The 20,520-nt window shown below is 48.6% G+C and overlaps 1 protein-coding gene across 1 annotated transcript; it reads right to left on the bottom strand.

Moving 5' to 3' along the window:
• Window positions 1-332: 332 nt before the first annotated feature.
• On the bottom strand, window positions 333-16,951 carry ETHE1 (ETHE1 persulfide dioxygenase; the record flags this gene model as incomplete). Its single annotated transcript, XM_080702354.1, has 7 exons — window positions 333-385; window positions 841-957; window positions 2,031-2,120; window positions 5,688-5,817; window positions 15,518-15,666; window positions 16,314-16,458; window positions 16,871-16,951. The coding sequence occupies 7 exons, from the start codon at window positions 16,949-16,951 to the stop codon at window positions 333-335; spliced, it is 765 nt and encodes a 254-aa protein (XP_080558480.1).
• Window positions 16,952-20,520: the final 3,569 nt, after the last annotated feature.

The following is a 20,520-nucleotide window of genomic DNA, read 5'->3' on the forward strand; positions in this document are numbered from 1 at the left end:
GGGCCTGAGAAGACCCACCCCGGGATCTGGGTTTACTTCTCATCTCAAGAGTTCCAATACTCCTCCTATGAGCTCCCCTGGAACTCCATCCGGCCCAGCTCCCCTGGCCTCTCCAAGGGCCCAGGACAGACCCCAAGCATCTTAGCCCCAAGCAGTCCCTGGCAAAAAACAGGCAGAAGTCAGATTAATGGCAAAAAAAAAAAAAAAATGTTTTTATTTAAGAAGCTTGAGGGGCTAGTGGAGGGTGGGGATGGAAAAGAGAGGTACAAAGTGATCCTCTGCCCTGGCCCCACCTAGTGCATTTTTAACAACAGCAGTGAACACCCCACAGGTCAGGAAGGCGGGGTCTGCACCCCACAGCGCATGTTGGCTGGGACAGCAACATCTAAAAAAGAGATGTAGATGAAACCAAGCAGTCAAGCAGATTCACACACCAGATCTAAAAGCCCTTCTTTATGGGGACCCTGAGGCCCTCCTCCCTCAGACCAGGGCTCCAGGCTCCAGCCCTCCTCCCTCACACCAGGGGTCTAACTCAGCCCTCCTCCCTCAGACCCAGTGGTCCAGACCCAGCTCTCCTCCCTAAGAACCAGGGTCCAGCCCCCAGCCCTCCTCCCTCAGACCCAGGGGTCCAGGCCCCAGCCCTCCTCCCTCAGACCCGGTGCTCCAGGCTCCAGCTCTCCTCTCTCACACCAGGGGTCCAGCTCAGGCCTCCTCCCTCAGACCCAGGGCTCTAGGCCCTAAGCCCTCTTCCCTCAGACCCAGGGGTCCAGGCCCAGCCCTCCTCCCTCAGACCCAGGGGTCCAGGCCAGACCCAGGGGTGTATATGTGCTCTCAGCTCACCCATTTGCTGAGGTCTAGGCAAGTTCAGGTTGTCCATGGTCTTGACAAACTCCTCACAGCTGAGCGTGAGCCGAGGGTTCAGAGTCCGCTCCTCTTCCACGGTGGACACTGTGAGGCCTGGTATCCAAGGTGGGGTAGGAGTGGGGAGAGAAAGTCAACGGGTCTAGAACCTTGGGCTGATCAGAACTACATTCCCCAGGAGGCCTTGGGGCCTCTCTAGCTTCTGCCCAGAATGTTCCTGAATTGCTTTCCTCCACAGGCATTAAGGGACATGTAGTTTCTCACAGTTCCTAGGTCTGTATGAGGAAGTCCCAGGAAAACCCAAGCCCTGTGTAATAGGAGAGGTTGTATAGCTTGTACTTCCACATACAGCACACACATGCACTTAATCTTTCTGGCCAGAGGAATTTCTGGGATATGTAATCTCCACGATATACAAAGATTACGGGAGCTCATTACCTCCTCAAAGTGATGTAAGAGCAGGGCACAGAGGCGCACATCTGTAATCCCTGTGCTTGGGAGGCCGAGACAGGAGGATCGTAGGTTCAAAAACAGCCTCAACAATGGAGCAAGACTCTCAGACACCTAGCAAGGACCTGTTTCTTAACAAAATATAAACAAGGGAGCGGGGCATGGTGGCATAAACTTATAATCTCAGGACTTGGGAGGCTGAGACAGGAGCATTGCAGGTTCAAGACCAGCCTCAGCAACCTAGTGAAATTCTGCTTCAAAACAAATAAAAAGGGAGAGAGGTATATCTTAGAGGCAGAATGCTTCTGGGTTCAATCCCCAGTCTCTCTCTGTGTGTCTGTCTGTCTGTCTGTCTGTCTCTCTCTCTCTCTCTCTCTCTCTCTCTCTCTCTCTCTCTCACACACACACACACACACACACACACACACACAAATTAACTAATTTAAAAAGGCTGGTGGTGCTGGGGATGGTGGTGCATGCACACTTGTAATCCCAGCACTTGGGAGGCTGAGACAGGAGATCGAAAGTCCCTGGCAAACCTCAGCTACTTAGTGAGGCTCTCCACAACTTAATTAGACCTTGTTTCAAAAATAAAGAATAAAATATAGGGCTGGGAGTGTAGCTCGGAGGTTGAATACCCTGGGTTCCATCCCCAATACTACCTGCACACACACACACAAAGTGATGTAAGCCCCACACCTTCTCCAGCAAGTCCTCACCATGGTAATCATGAGCAGGGTAGATTAGACAATTGTCTGGAAGCGTGAAGATCTTTTCGTGGACTGAGTGGTACAAGGTCTTAGCACAGCCTGGGAAGGAAAGCCCAGAGGTCAGTGGAAGAACAAAACAGAAGTCCCCTGACTTTTTCCCTCAGGAAAAGAATAGCAGGCAATGTTCCTATCATTTGGGATCCCACTATGATGTGTAACTACGTTGAACTAACAAAAGCATACAAAAAAGTTTAGTGGATGAAGGGGCGTGGTGGTGCACGCTTGTAATCCCAGCATTCGGGAGGCTGAGACTGGAGGATCACGGTTCGCAGCCAGCCTCAGCTACTTAGTGAGGCCCTCCGCAACTCAGTGAGACCCTGTTTCAGAATAAAGGATAAAAAATAGGCCAAGGGGTGTAGCTCAGAGGTTGAATGCCCCTGGGTTCCATCCCCAGACCCACACACACACACAAAAAAAAAATGTTTAGTGGATGGATGGTGGTGACGGTAGTACAATAATGTGAATATAATGTCCTTGAACTATATACTTAAAAATTATTAAGATAGAGTTGAGTGTGGTGGCAGATGCCTGTAATCCCAATACTTGGGAGACTGAGGCAGGAGGATTGCAGGTTCAAGGACAGCTTGAGCAATTTAGCAAGACTCTCAGCAACCCAGTGAAACCCTGTTTCAAAATTAAAAGTAAACAGCACTAGAGTTGTAGCTTAGAGGAAACTTAGCTTAGGTGTAGCTTAGAGGAAGCCCAGTACCACCAAAAAGGAAAAAAAAGACTAACATGATAAGCGTTTATGGTATGTGTATTTTATGACAATTAAAATAAGTATACCAGGCACAAATAATCTCAAAAACAAAGATAATAGTAAATTGCTATAAAATATATATTTTTTTTTGTGGTACTGGGGATGGCCAGGGGCATTCTACCTCCGAGCTACACCCCCAGCCCTATTTTTTATTCTTTATTTTAAAACAGGGTCTCACTGAGTTGCAAAGGGCCTCACTAAGTTGCTGAGGCTGTCCCCGAACGCAATCCTCCAGTCTCAGCCTCCCAGATGCTGGGATTACAAGCATGAGACACCACGGCCAGCACTATAAAATAATTTTAAAAAGAAAAGGATAGGAGGATAAATCACTGTAGCTAAACCCTCTCCCCCATCTTCTGCCAATATATCTTCATCTAGGTAGAGACAGAAAGGGAAAGGCATTCCAGGCAAATGAAACAGCAAAAACAAAGACTTGAGGAACAGTGGGAAATATACCATTATAATGTGGAGTCAAGTAATGTTGGGATGAGACCCTGCAAGTCCCTAGGAATTGCGTCCCCTCCCTGGGGCAGCCAAGGAAGGGTCCTGGGCAAAGGTGGGCTAGAAAGTAAAAGATCAAAGGCAGGAGGCCAAGGAAGAGCGTGCAGCCACGGTGTGACGGGAGCTCGGAGTCCAGGTCAGTGGGGCAACCTCTCTGGAACAGACTTTCATTTCAGCTAAAATCCTTCCATTTCAGGGCTGTGTTCAGAATAGCTGAGTGGGAGCCAGGTGTGGTGGCGCAGGCTTATAATCCCCGCGCTTGGGAGGCTGAGACAGGAGGATCGTGCGGGTTCCAAGCCAGCCTCAGCTACTTAGTGAGACCCCGGTTCCAAATAAAGTATAAAATAGGTCTGGAAGTATACCCTAGATGTAGAAAGCCTCTGGGTTCCATCCCCAGTACCACCAAAAAAAAAAAAAAAAAAAAAAAAAAGAATGGCTAAGTGGGGGATCAGGAGTTAGAAAGAGGAAACAACAGAGATGTGAGAGATGGGGGAGAGGGAGGGAGAGAGGGAGAGGGGGGAGGGGGAGGAGAGGGGAGGGGAGGAGAGGGAGAGAGGGAGAGGGGGCAGGAGGAGGGAGAGGGGAGAGGAGGGGAGGGGAGGGGAGGGAGAGAGGGAGAGAGGGCAGGAGGAGGGAGAAGAGAGGGGAGGGGAGGGAGAGAGGGAGAGGGGGCAGGAGGAGGGAGAGGAGAGGGGAGGGGAGGGGAGGGAGAGAGGGAGAGAGGGCAGGAGGAGGGAGAAGAGAGGGGAGGGGAGGGGAGGGAGAGGGAGAGGGGGCAGGAGGAGGGAGAGGAGAGGGGAGGGGAGGGGAGAGGGAGAGGGGGCAGGAGGAGGGACAGAGGGGAGGGGAGGGGAGGGAGAGAGGGAGAGGGGGAAGGAGGAGGGAGAGGGGAGGGGAGGGGAGGGAGAGGGAGAGGGGGCAGGAGGAGGGAGAGGGGAGGGGAGGGGAGGGAGGCTGAAGGAGCAACCTGGCTTTCCACTGCTGCCATCCTGTGGTGGCTTTGGTTATTTTTCTCTCTTGTCCAGCCTGGCTTCTGCCCACAAGTTGCTAAAAACTGAGCATTGAGTAGTCAACCTCACATTCCTGCTCAGGCAAAGGGTAACCAAATCTGAGATCCCACACTAAGCTCCCGCTCCACTGGGAGACCCCTGAATATGTCCCCTGCAGCTAAAAGGTAACAAAAGGCAAGTGTTCCTCTAAAGCTTAGCCAGATAGAACAAGCTCCTAGTAGCTCAATTTCCACCATCCCCCCCCCCTTTTTTTTTTGGTGGAACTGGGGATTGAACCCAGGGACATTCTACCTCCCAGTTATGCCCCCAGCCCTATTTTACTATTATTTATTTATTTATTTATTTACTGTACTTGGGGTGGAACCCAGGGGCTTTTCTATCTCCAGGCTATACTCCCAGACCTACTTTATACTTTATTTGGAAACAGGGTCTCACTAAGTTATGAAGAGCCTCACTTAATTGCCGAGGATGGCTGTGAACCTCTTGTCTCAACCTCCCAAATCCTGGGATTACAAGCGTGCGCCACCACGTCCAGTTTAATCCCCAAATCTAATTGCAAAATTCTGAATAGAACTCCACCCCTACCACACCTTCCAGCAGCTAAGCCCCATAATGTGGTTTCAAAATGCACTGACAAATTCTTTAATGCTGTTCTTGTCAGAACAGGACACTTAATTTCCCTCACCCGGATTGAGTGGTCTGGATTAAGTACTTTGCCTCGAGTACATAGGGTATTGTAAAAATGACAATTTAAGTCCTGAGGCTAGGTCATACAAATATTCAGGCTTCCCCATCTTCCCTCTGGGAGAACCCGCCTGCCCTGTCATGAAGACACTCAAGCAGCCCTGTGGAGCAGTCTACCTGGGGAGGGAGCAAGGCTCCTGCCGAAAACCCACAGGAACTGGCAGCCTTGCTGAAGGAGCCATGTTGGAAGTGGGTCCCCAAACCCAGTCCAGCCTTCGGGTGACTGCAGCCCCGGAGACAGTATGAGTGCAACCTCCGGGGAAGTCACTGAACCAGAGCCACCCGGTCAAGCTGCTCCCGGTTTCCTGACTCTCAGAAACTGCACAAGACACTAAATGTTAACCACTGTTTTAAACCCCATATATTGTCACAGCTATAGAGAACTAATGCACCCCTGAATCTTAACAGTCCTCTGATAACTAAAGCTCTGAACTGCACTCTTCCCAAAAACTAGTAGCCAAACTCTTAGAATCTAATATTGGCCCCCAAAAAAATCTGACATTCATTCATTCATTCTCGTAGCCAATGCTTAAAACCCTGGCACCTGCATGAGCACACGAGTATCACGGGCTGGATAGAGGAGCCGGTCACCTTGCTGGAAGTCTGTTCGCCCACATCCTCGGATCAGCAGGGCATCTCCAGTGAAGGCCATGCTGTGGTCATTCAAGACAAACGTCACACAGCCCGGGGTGTGGCCGGGGCTGGCCCGGGTCTCCAAGGCCTGACAGGGATGTGTACAGAGATAGTCACCAACAAGCTTCACGGCAACTGGCCCCAGAAGTCCCACCTGGAGCCCCATCAGCGTCACATCAGATGCAGGAAGAGATCTTTAGTTTTGACTAAAACCAACTTGAAGTTTCTTTTTTGTTTTTGCTTGTTTATTTTTAGTACAAGGGATTGAACCCAGGGACATTTTTTTTTTTTTTTGTATGTACCAGGGATTGAACCCAGGGCATTCTACCTTTGAGCTACATCCCCAGCCCTATTTTTTCTTCTTTATTTTGAAACAGGATCTCACTGAGTTGCAGAGGGCCTCACTAAGTAGCTGAGGCTGACCACAAACCTGTGATCTTCCTGTCTCAGCCTCCCAAATGCTGGGATTAAAAGTGTACATCAGCCGGGCATGGTGACGCACACTTGTAATCCCAGCATTTGGGAGGCTGAGACCAGAGGATCGCGGTTTGTGGACAGCCTCAGATACTTAGTGAGGCCCTCTGCAACTCAGTGAGACCAGGTTTCAAAATAAAGAATTAAAAATAGGGCTGGGCATGGTGGCGCACGCTTGTAATCCCCGCGCTTGGGAGGCAGAGACAGGAGGATCGCGCAGGTTCGAAGCCAGCCGCGCGTGCTGGCTTAGGAGACCCTGTTTCCAAATTTTAAAAAATGTAAAAATAGGTCTGGGAGTGTAGCCCGAAGGTACAAGGGATTCCAGGAACCCCAGTACCACTAAAAAAAAAAAAAAAAAAAAAAATAGGGCAGGGGCTATAGCTTGGAGGTCAAATGCCCCTGGATTTCATCCCCAGACCCACAAAATAAAAAAAAAAAAATGTGGACCACTACACCAGGCAAACCCAGGGACATTCTACCTCCAGAGTACATCCCAGCCCTTTTTATCTTATTATTGTTACTTTTTGTGATACTTGGAATTGAACCCAGGAGCATTCTACCTCTGAGCTACACCCTCAGCCAAATTATATTCTTTATTCTGAAACAGGGTCTCACTAATGTTGAGGAGGGCCTCATTAGTTTGGCTTTGAACCTACGGTCCTCCTATCTTAGCCTCCCAAGTCCTGGTATTACAATCATGTGCCACCATGCTCAGCTCTTTTTATTTTATTTCCCTTATTTGTATTAGTTTTAGATCCATTTGTTTATTTACTTGTTTATTATTTTTACGGTACTGGGGATTCTGCCTCCAAGCTCTACCCTCCAACTCTTTTTATTTCTTGTTTTGAAACAGCGTCTTGGTAATTGCTGAGAATCTCACTGAATTACTCGGGCTGTCCTTAAATCAGCAATTCTCCTTTCTTAGCCTCCCAAGTACTGGTATTACAGGAGTTTGCCACCACACCCGGCTTTGATTTTTAATTTTGAAATAGGGCCTCACTGAGTTGAGGTGACGATCCTCTTGTTTCAGCCTCCCAGGCACTGGGATTCCAGGTATGTGCCCTGCTTGGAAGTTTATGAATGACAACAACACCAAAATTAAACTTAAAGGGAGCATACAAGCTGGGAAAATACATGCGTAACATGTGCCACAGTGGCCAATATACTTAAGCTACAAGCCGGTAAGAAATAGATAAGTACACTAATATAAAAATGAAATGCTAGCCAGAGCTGGCAGCGCATGCCTATAATCCCAGTACTTGAGAGGCTGAAGCAGGGTGATCACAGCCTCCGACACTTAGCAAGACCCTGTTTCCAAATAAAAAAATCAGATAGGGCTGGGGATATAGATCAGAGGTAGAATGCCCCTGGGTTCTACCCCCAGTATCACACACACACACACACACACACACACACACACACACACACACGGTAATGCTAAAATGAAACTTAATGATGCTTCACAAATACAGACACAAAAAAGATGTTTGCTACCCAGTAAATAAAAAAGGCAGGTTATAGCCAGGCGTGGTGGCACATGCTTGTAATCCCAGTACTTGGCAGGCTGAGACAGGAGGATCGCAAGTTCCTGGACAGTTTCAGCTACTTAATGAGGCCCTCCGCAACTCAGTGAGTCAGTTTCAAAATAAAGAATAAAAAGTAGGGCTGGGAGCGTAGCTCTGAGGTAGAATGCCCCTGGGTTCAAACCCCAGCACCAGAGAGAAAAAGAAAGAAGGAAAGGAAGGAAGGCCGGGTGTGGTGGTGCACACTTGTAATCCCAGCATTCGGGAGGCTGAGACCAGAGGATTGCAGTTCATGGACAGCCTCAGCTACTTAGTGAGGCCCTTTGCAATCAGTGAGACCCGGTTTCAAAATAAAGAATAAAAAATAGGGCATGGGGCTGTAGCTTGGAGGTAAAATGCCTCTGGGTTCCATCCCCAGATCTGCAAAAAAAAAAAAAAAAAAAAAAAAAGGAAGGAAGGAAGTTAAAGTAAAGAAAAGGAAAGAAAAATATTCCAGCTGGGCCCTGCCGCTTAGCAGCAGCTCTGCTGACCTAATCCTGCATTCTTTCAACAATTTCACTCTTCTCTTGCATGAATTAAATACATGACACATCGCCACAGCTGCCCTTTCACCTGTTCCCTGCAGCAGCTGACTCTTCAGAAACCACAACATAAGACCAATGGAATCAGGCAGAGCCAACACTCCTCCGGAAGGCACGGCGGTTCCCACGACCTACACTGCCCCCTGGTGGCATGTAAGCTCTAGGCAGCCTGACCGTTTGGTCCCGTGTTCATTCTTCAAAAGAACCCAATCCACTTTTCCTGTGCTCTCTGGGCTCTCCAAGCCTCACTGTCCATTGTCACTAAATCCGCTTCCTTCTTTTTGAATGTGGAATTAAAGATTGAACCCAGAGGCATGCTACCTCTGAGCTACACCCCTAGCGCTACTTTTAATTTTTGTTTTGAAACAAGGTCTTGCTGGGTTGCTGGAGTCTCGCTAGATTGTTGAGGCTGATCTTGAACCTGCAAGCCTCCTGTCTCAGCCTCCCAAATACTGGGATTAATAGGCGAGAGCCCCCTGGCTCTCTTCATTTTGTTAAAGAAAAACTAAATTGCTGGCGCATTTAGTAGTGGCGCATGCTTGTAATCCCAGTACTTGGGAGGCTGAGACAGGAGGACTGCAGTTCATGGCCAGCCTCAGCTACTTAGTGAGGCCCTCCGCAACTTAGCGAGACCCTGTTTCAAAATAAAGAATAAAAAATAGGGCAGGGGGTGTAGCTTGGAGGTCGAATGCCCCTGGGTTTCATCTCCAGACCTGCAAAAATTAATTAATTGATTAATTAAAAATAAATAAAGAAGAAAAATAGGGCTGGGGATACAGCTTGGAGGTAGAATGCCCCTGGGTTCCATCCCCAGTACCGCAAAAACAAGAAAAGAAAAATATTATTTGGGGCTATGGTGGTAAATGTGTGTCATTCCAGCTACTCGCAAGGCTGAAGCAGGAAGAAAGCAAGTTCAAGGCCAGCCTTGAACTTAGTTAAGACCCTCAGCAACTTAGCAAGATCCTGTCTCAAAATAAAAAATAAAAAGGGCTGAAGATGTAACTCAGTGACAGAGTGCCCTGGGTTCCATCCCTGGCACCCTGCCTCCAAAATTATTTGTTCTGTTTCAGATATATTGTGCTGACATCTACAATTTAGTGATACATCAAAAAATAAGATGGGACTGGAATGCATGTCATGGTAAAGCACTTGCCTGGCATGTAGAGACCCTGGGTTCCATCCCCAGCATAGGACAAAAAAAAAAAAAAAAAAAAAAAAGGATTGAGATATATACTATGATTATTTTTTTCAAGTTTTCTGTGGGCTTGTATTATTTGTTTCTTTTGGTGTGGTACTGGCAATTGAAGTCAGAGGTCATCTATCTCTGAGCTACACCCCTAGCCTTATCTTATTATTTATTTTCAAACAGGTCTCACTAAATTACCATGCACTGATCTCGAACTAGTGATCATCCTGTCTCATCTTGAAAAAAAAAATTTTTTTTTTATGTTACTGGTGATTAAGCCCAGGAACATTCTACCTCTGAGCTATATATACCCCCAGCACTATTTTTTATTCTAAGTTGCAGAGGGCCTCACTAAGTAGCTGAGGCTCACCAACAACCTATGATCCTCCTGTCTCAGCCTCCCAAGTATGGATTACAGGTATACATCACCACATCATCTGGCTTGAAATTTCCTTCCTTCTTTCCTTCCTTCCTATCTTTCTCTATCTTTATCTCTTTCTTTTTGTGGTGCTGGGGTCTTGATAAATTGCTGCGGTCGGCCTTGAACCTGTGATCCTCCAGGATCAGCCTCCCAAGTGCTGGGATTACAAATGCGCACCACCACACCTAGCAAAATTGTCACTTAAAAAAAAAAAATCAAACACAAAAGTCTATGAATCCGGTGTGATGATGCACACCTGTAATCCCAAAACTTGAGGTGCTGAGTGAGGAGGGCTACAGGTTTAAGGCCAGCTTCAGCAATTTAGCAAGGCCCTGATTCAAAAAGTAAAATAAGCCAGGCATGGTGGCGCACGCTTATAATCCCAGCATCTTGGAGGCTGAAACAGGAGGATTGCGGTTCGTGGACGGCCTCGGCTACTTGGTGAGGGCCTTTGCAACTCAATGAGACCCTGTTTCAAAATAAAGAAAAAACAGAGCTGGGGGTGTAGCTCAGAGGTAGAGTGCCCCTGGACTCCATCCCCGGTACCACAAAAAAAAATAATAAATAAATAAGTAAATGGAGACAATAACAAAAATCTGGAATAGAAGCCAGGCGTGGCGGCACACTCCTGTAATCTCAGCACTTGGGAGACTGAGTCAGGATTGCAGATTCAAGGACAGCCTCAACAAGTAGTAAGACTCATCAACCAAGTGGGACCCCGCTTCAAAAAAACAAAAAAAAAAGGACTGAGGATGTATCTCAAATATATACTCCCCCTGGGTTCAATCCCCACAACTACCACACACACACACACACACACACACACACACTGTCTGGCAGTTTCTTTCTTTCTTTCCTTCCTTCCTTCCTTCTTTGTTTTCTTCTCTTTATTTGATGCTGAGGATTCAACCCAGGAGCCATTCTACTTCTGAGTTACACTCCCAATCCTATTTTATTTTTATTTATTTCTTTTCTTTCTCTTTTTTTTTTTTTTTTTTGTGGTACTAGGGGTGGAATCCAGGGGCATTCTACCTCTTAGCTACACCCCCAGCTCTATTTTTTAGTCTGTCTGTCTGTCTTTCTTTCTTTCTTTCTTTCTTTCTTTCTTTCTTTCTTTCTTTCTCCCTCCTTCCCTCCCTCTCTCCCTCCTTCTTTCCTTCCTTCCTTCCTTCCCTCCCTCTTTCTCTCTCCCTTTCTTTCTTTCTTTCTTTCTTTCTTTCTTTCTTTCTTTCTTTCTTTCTTTCTGTGGTACTGGGGGTGGAACCCAGAGGCTTTCTACCTCTGGGCTATGCTCCTAGACCCATTCTATACTTTATTTGGAAACAGGGTCTCACTAAGTTGCTGAGAGCCTCACTCAGTAGCTGAGGCTGGCTTTGAACCTGTGCGATCCTCCTGTCTCAGCCTCCCAAGCACTGGGATTATAAACCTGTGCCACGCCCGGCTAGTTTCTATTTTGAAACAGGATCTCCCTGAGTTGCAGAGGGCCTCACTAAGTAGCTGAGGCTGTCCGCGACCGGCAGTCCTCCTGTCTCAGCCTCCCAGATGCTGGGATTACAAGTGTGCGCCACCACGCCCGGCTCAGACAGCATTTTTCTTAGTGACCCAAACTGAGAACAACCATGAAATAGAAAACAGATAAACTGTGGTGTATTCACATGATGTAGTGTTCGACATTTGGGGTTGGCAAACTACATGGTTGGACCAAATTAGGCCTGCGACCTGTTTTTATCAGGCCAGTAAGTTGAGAATGGTTTTCCAATTTTTTTCACAGTTGAAAAAATCATTATAATAATTATTTGATACGTGAAAACTGTCTGAAATTCAAATTTGAGAAGTCATAAATAAAGTTATATTGGAACCCATCTATGTTTATTCATCTGTGCAGTATGGCTCCTTTGACACCTTGCAGGAAGGCTGAGTAGTTGCAACAGAGACCCTGGCACTTATAAAATAAAATTTTTAAAAATTACCATCTGAAGCCAGGCATGGTGGCGCAGGCTTGTAATCCCAGCATCTGGGAGGCTGAGACAGGAGGATCACAGTTCGCAGACAGCCTCAGCTACTTAGTGAGGCCCTCTGCAACTCAGTGAGACCCTGTTTCAAAATAAAGAATAAAAAATAGGGCTGGGGGTGTAGCTCAGAGGTAGAATGCCCCTGGGTTCCACCCCCAGTACTGCCACACACACACACAAAAAAAATTTATTATCTGGCCCTTTACAGAAAGAGCTTGCTTACCCTGCTATACAGTCACGAGCAGAAAAGGATTGTAACTATAAACACCACACGGAGTGCAAGAAGTCGAACATGGGAACAAGCACATCCTGGGTCATTCTTTCTAAGGTCCAAAGAGGCAGAACTATATGGTTACGTAAGTCAAAAGAATGATCCCTTGGACCAAGACAGCAGGATCACAGGTTCAAAGCTAGCCTCAGCAACTTAGCAAGAGCCAGGAACATTCTTCCTCTGACCTATACCCTCAGCCCTTTTATTTTGAAACAGGGTAACACTAAGTTGCCAAAGGTCTCAGTAAGCTGCTGAGACTGATCTGGAACCTGCAGATTCTCCTGTGTCAGCCTCCCAATTACTGGGATTAAAGGTGTGTGACATAGTGCCCAGTTTTGACTGTCTTCTTTCTTTCTTTCTTTCTTTCTTTCTTTCTTTCTTTCTTTCTTTCTTTCTTTCTTTCTTATTTTATTATTATTGCTATTATTTTGCGGTACTGGAAGTGGAACCCAGGGGCTTTCTACCTGCGAGTGACACCCCCAACCCTATTTTTTATTCTTTATTTTGGTCTCACTGAGTCTCACAGAGTCTCACTGAGTTGCAAAGGACCTCACTAAGTAACTGAGGCTGTCCGCAAACCACGATCCTCCTGTCTCAGCTTCCCAAATGCTGGGATTATAAGCATGTACCACCACGCCCGGCATTTATTTATTTATTTGTTTGTTTGTTTATTTATTTATTTTCAGTACTGGGGATGGAACCCAGGGGCATTCTACCTCCAAGCTACACCCTCAGCCCTATATATATTTTTATTCTTTATTTTGAAACAGGGGCTCACTGCTTCAAATAAGCTGGAGATGGTGGCACACACTTGTAATTCCAGCATTTAGGAGGTTAAGACAGGAGGATGGCAGTTCGTGGACAGTCTCAGCTACTACTTAGTGAGGCCCTTTGCAACTCAGTGAGACCCTGTTTCAAAATAAAGTATACAACGCCGGGCATAGTGGCGCACGCTTTAATCCCTGTGCTTGGGAGGCTGAGACAGGAGGATCGCACAGGTTCAAAGCCAGCCTCGGCTACTTAGTGAGGCTCTCAGCGACTTAGTGAGACCCTGTTTCCAAATAAAATAGAAAATATGTCTGGGAGTATAGCCTGGAGGTAGAAAGCCTCTGGGTTCCACCCCCAGTACCACCAAAAATAAATAAATAAATAAAGTATACAAAATAGGGTTAGGGGTATAGCTCGAAAGTAGAATGCCCCTGAGATCCATCCCCAGTACTGCAAAATAATAATAATAATAATAATAATAATAATAATAATAATAATAAAATAAAAAATAGTAGTCAGGCATGGTGATGCACACCTATAATCCTGGTACTTGGGAGGCTGAGACAGGAAGATCACAGGTTCAAGGACTGCCTGAGCAATGCAGCAAAACTCTCAGCAAGCTACAAGACCCTGTTTAAAAACAAAACAAAAAAATTAAAAAGGTCTGGGGGTGTAGCTCAGAGGTAGAATGCCCCTGGTTCAATCTTCAATACCACAGGGGGGGAAAAGTATATATGATGTGCCAGGCAGGCATAGTGGCTCATACCTGTAATTCCAGCTGAGGGGAAGGCTAAGACAGGAGGATCACAAGTTTGAGGCCAGCCTGGGCAACTTAATGAGACCCTGTCTCAAAATAAAAAATAAGCTGGGCGTGGTGGCACACACCTAAAATCCCAGCACTCGGGAGGCTGAAACAGGAGGATTGCAGGTTGCAGGCCAGCCTCAGCAACATAGCAAGGCCCTCTGCAACTTAGTAAAACCCTGTTTTTTGTTTTGTTTTGTTTGTTGTGGTATTGGGATAACAGGCATGTACCGCCATGCCTGGCTTCTGTCCGGAATAATGAAAATATTCTAAAATTAACTGCAGTAATGGATGCATAACTCTGTGCTATACTGAAAGTCATTGAATTGCATGCTTTAAGTGGGTGCATTGTACAATATGTGGATTATATCAATAAAGCCAGCTAAAATAATAAATACTGAAGCTAAATGTACCAGAGCTAAGCCCTTCAGCATTCACTCACTGAAAACGTCACTCACTTTTAAAAAAGAGCTCAGCTTGACACAAACCACAATCATTTCTAATCCTTCTAAGACTCTGCCCACATCCAAGAAATGCTTGTTAGCGCTTGACTGTTATGTATGACACAGAAATGTACAAAGTGTTTTTGACCTGCTTCCCTAAAAAGGCTTGAAATAAAGAGAATGTAGCCCTTGTAGCTAAACCCTCTGATCCCATGCAGAGCCCTCCCTTCCACTAAATGCTGTCGTCTAAAGAAACTGTCAGGAGTAGCTGGAGTTGGACACCTGTCAACCTGGCATTTTGTTCCTAAAGCCAGACCAACTTGCTATATCTTTAGAAACTCTAATGAGGAAAAAAAAAAAAAAAAGCCCTGTTGAGCCCAGTGTGGTGGTGCACACCTGCAATCCCAGTACTTGGGAGACCAAAACAGGAGGATCCCAAGTTTAAGGCCAGCCTCAATAATCTAGAGAGATCCTGTGTCAAAATTAAAAAAAAATAAAATAGGTTGTAGGTGTGGCTTAGAGGTAGAGTCTCTTGGTTCAATCCAAAAGAAAGAGAAAAAGAAGAAGGGAAGAAAGAAGGTAGAAAGGGAGGGAGGAAAAGAAGAAGGAAGGAAGAAAAAAGACCCTGTCAGCTGTTTCCCCTCCTCTGAGCAACCCCCAACCCCTCCAAAATGCCCTGGGTTTCAATTCTGGCCGGAAACCTGCAGATTACAACAGTGGCCAAGAAAAAGAAGAAGGCAAGGACCTTCAGACCATTCCAGGGTGAGCCAACAGCAAGGGTGGGGCGAGGGTGAGGCTCCTGGAGCACTTAAGGAGGCACCTCTGCACAGTCTCCAGCCGTGGGTAGACACCCACCACCCTCCAAGCCAGTGCCACCTTAAGTGTTACACCCCAGGTGCCTTCCTGGTCTCCTCCAGCCCAGGGCAAGTGGATGCTCCTTCCTCAAGCAGAGGCTCCCAGGAGCCAGGGTATGGCCTCTTCCTCAGCCCTGGCCTCAGAATTCCAGCCCCCAACGAAGTTGTGTGAAGAAACCAGACTAAAGGAGCTGCCCCAAAGCCTTAGGAAGCCATGGGGTGCGTGGCCAGAAGCACATCTGTCCAGAGCATCCCGTCTTGGTGCCCCACCTGGGGGCATGGTGCCCTCCTCCCAGAGACGTGAACTCAGGGTTCAAGCACCCAGGGCCCCCAAAGACCCTCCTCCGGCAGGACTCAGCAGCCCAGGCCCCCTGTGCTTCAAGGGTGCTCTTCCTGCGCCTTCAAGAAGGCCAGGCCAAAACCCTCTTTTCAGGTACCCAGCACCCAACTCACAAAGCGGCCAAAGCAGATGGAATCGCCGTCTTCAATGTGCACATCCGCTTGGGCCCCGCTAAGGCGGGAGATGACGGACTGGCAGCCTGGGAGCAGGGACCGGAGCACACCGGAGCCAGTGATGTGGTCTGCATGGCAGTGGGTGTTCACTGGCAGAGACGGGGAGGTCCAGGGGTTACAGAGAGGACTGAGCATTCCCAGCACCCAGCCCTCCTCCCCAAAACTCAGGGGTCCAGGTCCCAGCCTCCTCCCTCAGCCCAGGGCCCCAGGCCCCAGCCCCCCTCCCTCAGATACAGGGGTCTAGCCCCAGCCCTCCTCCCCCAAACTCAGGGGTCCAGGCCCAGCCCCCCTCCCTCAGACCCAGGGGTCCAGCCCCTGCCCTCCTCCCTCAGACCCAGGGGTCCAGCCCCAGCCCTCATCCCTCAGACACAGGGGTCCAGGCCCAGCCCTCCTCCCTCAGACCCAGGGGTCCAGGCCCAGCCCTCCTCCCTCAGACACAGGGGTCCAGGCCCAGCCCCCCTCCCTCAGACCCAGGGGTCCAGGCCCAGCCCTCCTCCCTCAGACACAGGGGTCCAGGCCCAGCCCCCCTCCCTCAGACCTAGAGGTCCAGCCCAGCCCTCCTCCTCCTCCTTCAGATTCAAGGGTTCAAGCCCAGCCCCCCTCCCTCAGACCCAGGATCCAGGCCCTAAGCCCTCTTCCCTCAGACCAAGGGGTCTAGCCCCAGCCATCCTCATTCAGACCCAGAGTTCCAGCCCCAGCCCTCCTCCCGCAGATCCAAGAGTTTGGTCTGACTGACCAGCATATAGCAGCCGAAGTCCCAGTTCCTTGACCAGCTGGGCATCCCGAGGCACTGTCTCCAGAACCGGGTCGATCAGAATGGCCTCCCTGGACTCTCGGTCACCCAGTAGGTACGTGTAGGTGCAGCTCTTGGGCTCAAACATCTGGAGGGGGGGCACAATGGTGAGAGTACAGACCCTGACTCCCGTCCCTGGGCACCCAGGAGCCAAGGCCCCAATCCATCATCTTTCAGGAGCAGAAACCCCAGCTCCTCTCTCCCCAGGAGTAAGAAGTCTGGAGTCCCCACCTTCCTCAGTCGGAACAAAAATTCCAACTTTCCAATACTCCCAAATCAGACTCCCAGCTCTCTCTAGTAATGGGCCCAGGAGTTGGGTCACATGGCCAGGGTACCGCCCGCTTCCTTTAAAGCTGTAGGGGTCCAACCCCAAGCCCTATCCCCTGTTTGCCATGTCCAGGCGTGAGACCTCAAGATCTCCCCCTTAAAGGACCCAGAAGTTCCGCATCTCCCCAGCCTAGGGCCCAGTAATCCCGCTACCCGGTCCAGCCACCTCACACCTGCCGCAGGAGGATGGGGGCTCCAGACCCGCCACGCTGGCTCAGACGCCGCGCGGCGACCTTCAGAGCCGCCCCTGCCATCGTGCCCCGCCGGGTCCAGACACTGCAGAGCCCGAGCACCCGCCAAAGCCGGACGCTGCGGGGCTGACCCGGGAGGGCGGGGCGGGGGCGGGGCCTGCCTTAAAGGGGCCGGGGCCGGGGCCGGGGGTGGCTAGGAGATAGCGCAGGCTAAGGTTGACAGGAGACCGAAAAGCAGAGAAGAGACACAGAGATACTGGTGTAGAGCAACAGGGAGAGAGTTAGTGACCCAAGAGACCCCAGTATACTCACAGCCACAGCAGCAAAGCATCAATGCAAATTGCCTGGACTTCAGAGCCAGGCTGTAGGGATTCAATTCCTGGCTCTACAAGCTGGGCATGGTAGCACACGCTGGTAATCCCAGTACTTGGGAGGCTGAAACAGGAGGACCGTGCAGGTTCAAAGTCAGCCTCAGCTACTTAGTGAGACCCTGTTTCCATATAAAATATAAAAATAGGTCTGGGAGTATAGCCCAGAGGTAGAAGGCCCCTGGTTTCCAACCCCAGTACAAAAAAAAAAAAAAGAAAAGGAAAGAAAAGATCCTGACTCTGCTGCTGCCTACGTTACACGTGACCTGGTTCTTCATGGCTTATTTCCTTCATTCATACAGTTAAATTGTTTGGGGGGCCAGGCATGGTTGTGCACACTTGTAATCCCAGCATTTGGGAGGCTGAGACAGGAGGAAGCAGATTCGCAGACAGCCTCAGCTACTACTTAGCCAGGCCCTTTGCAACTCAGTGAGACCCTGTTTCAAAACAAAGATTAAAAAATAGGGCTGGGAGTGTAGCTCGGAGGTAGAATGCCCCTGGGTTCCACCCCAATACTGAAAGAAAAAAAAAAAATGTTTCGAGTAATCGGGCGTGGTGGCGCACACTTGTAATCCCAGCATGTAAGAGGCCGAGACCAGAGGATCATGATTCGCAGGAAGCCTCAGATACCTAGTGAGGCCTTCTGCAACTCAGTGAGACCCTGTTTCAAAATAAAGAAAAAAACTAAGGCTGGGGGTATAGCTCGGAGGTAGGATGCCCTTGGGTTCCATCTCCAGTACCGAAAGAAAAAAAAAAAAAACTAAGCTGGGCCCATGCCTATAATCCTATTGGCTTGAGAGGCTGGAACAGGAGGATCACAGTTTCATGGCCAACCTCAGAAACTTAGCAAGTATCTCCCTGCAAAAAATAAAATAAAATAGGATTGGGGGTGTAGCTCAGAGATAGAATGCCCCTGAGTTCAATCCCCAGCACCAAATAAATAAATAAACAAATAAATAAATATGAGAGAGAGAAAGGAGCTAAAGAGTCCCAGCAAATAATGCAATGTGTAGCCTTGTTTAATTCTGATTCAAACAAACCAAGTGTAATCAAAAGATATTTATGAGCCAGGCTCGGTGGCACATACTTGTAATCTCAGTATTTGGAAAGCTGAGACAGGAGAATCACAGGTTTGCAGCCAGTCTCAGCAAATTAGTGAGACCCTGTTTCAAAACTAAACATAAAATAAAGCTGGGCTTGGTGGCGCATGCTTTAATCCCAGCATTCTGGAGGCTGAGACTGGAGGATCCTGGTTCATGGTTCGCGGACAGCTTCAGCTACTTAGTGAGGCCCTCTGCAACTCAGTGAGACCCTGTTTCAAAATAAAAAAAATAAAAAATAGGGCAGGGGGTGTAGCTCGGAGGTCGAATGCCCCTGGGTTCCATCCCCAGACCCGCAAAAAAACCCAAAAAAACCCATAAACATAAACATAAAATAGGGCTGGGGGTGTAACTCAAAGGTAGAATGCCCCTGGGTTCAATCCTAGACCACAAAAGATATTTATGAGATTTGGTGTCTGCCATTTAGCCTCAGAATCATCTGGGAGGTGTGGGTAGAGGTAAATTAAACAATATTGGCCATGAGTGGATGAGCGTTAACTGTGACCAATTTCTTCTTTGTTGTGTGTAGATCAAACCAGGGTTTCACGCATGATACCCAGGTACTTTATACTGAGCTACATTCCCTGGCCTGATGCTTGCCAATTTTTTTTTTTTTTGTGTGTGTGTGTGGTACTGGGATGGAATCCAGTGGCATTCTTCCTTTGAGCTACACCCCCAGCCTTTATTATTATTATTATTATTATTATTTATTATTATTATTATTATTTATTTTGAAATAGGTTCTCACTGCGTTGCAAAGGGCCTCGAGTAGCTGAGGCTGTCCTGGAACCACGATCCTCCTGTTTCAGGCTCCCAAATCCTGGGATTACAAACGTGTGCCACCACACCGGCTATGCTTGCCAATTTTATTAATGATGCAGAAAACAATTATATTATTTTCTCTACTTTTCTGTATGTTTGAAATAAAAACATTGTCGCCGGGCGTGGTGGCGCATGCTTGTAATCCCAACATTCAGGAGGCTTAGACTGGAGAATCATAGTTCCAGGACAGCCTCAGCTACGCGAGGCCTTTTGCAACTCAATGAGACCCTATTTCAAGAAATTAAGAGACTAAAAGAGCCGGGTGTGGTGGCACGCTTGTAATCCCAGCATTTGGGAGGCTGAGACTGGAGGATCGCAGTTCGCGGACAGCTTCAGCTACTTAGTGAGGCCCTCCGCAATTTAGTGAGACCCTGTTTCAAAATAAAGAATTAAAAAAAAAAAGGAAAAAAAGAAAATAGGCCAAGGGATGTAACCTGAAGGTCAAATGCCCCTGGGTTCCATCCCCAGACCCGCAAAAAAAAAAAAAAAAAAAAAAAAAAAAGGGATGCAAAACCGGGCGTGCTGGCGCATACTTGTAATCCCAATACTTGGGAGGCAAAGACAGGAGGATTCTGCAGGTTCGAGGAACAGTCTCAGGAAGTAGTTAGACTCATCAACCTACCAAGACCCTGTTTCCAAATAAAGAACATAAAATAGGGTTGGGGGTATAGCTCAGAGGTAGTATGCTCCTAGGTTCAATCCCCAGAACTGCAAAAGAAAAACGAAAAAAAAAAAAAGGATGCATATAAAGCAGGAGCGGTCTCGAGACCTCCAAGCACAGTCATCCGTGGGAGCCTGCACGTGCTTGGCTCCAGTGAGCCACCGTAGGCCCCTTACCCGCGCTGCCCTTTCCAGCGGCCCTTAGGTCGGTAGCTGCGCGCCTGCTCACGAACTTGCTGCCCGGTGACCCACCCCCTCCTTCCACTCCCTCCTCCCCGCAGCCTCTATTAGCTGCAAAGGCGCATGCGTGCCGACGCCCCCTCCCGCCCGGCGTGGGAGGAGGGGATGGAAATGAGGCTGGGCTCTGCAGCTCTCCCCGGTGGCCTGGCGCGCGCCGGGAGGTGCAGCTCCGCGGGTCCGAGGGTAGGGCGGCGGCCGAGGCGGGAGGGGCCCGCAGCCCCGCCCCCGGGGAGGGGCCGCCTGCAGGTGAGGAGGATCCTGGCGCGGACACCTGGTCCACTGGAAATAGATTGTGGGCTGGAAGTCAGGATGTCCCAGAGGAGGATCGATCTGGGTCCTGATGCTTCGGTTCCGGAGGGCTGTGCATTAGTACCGAATGCCTCCCTTCTGAGGGGTGCATGGAGTCCCAGATGCTTGCAACCAGAGGGAAAAGTCCACTAGA

The sequence above is a fragment of the Muscardinus avellanarius genome (genome assembly GCF_963383645.1).
Source record: "Muscardinus avellanarius genome assembly, chromosome: 10".
NCBI lineage: Eukaryota > Metazoa > Chordata > Mammalia > Rodentia > Gliridae > Muscardinus > Muscardinus avellanarius.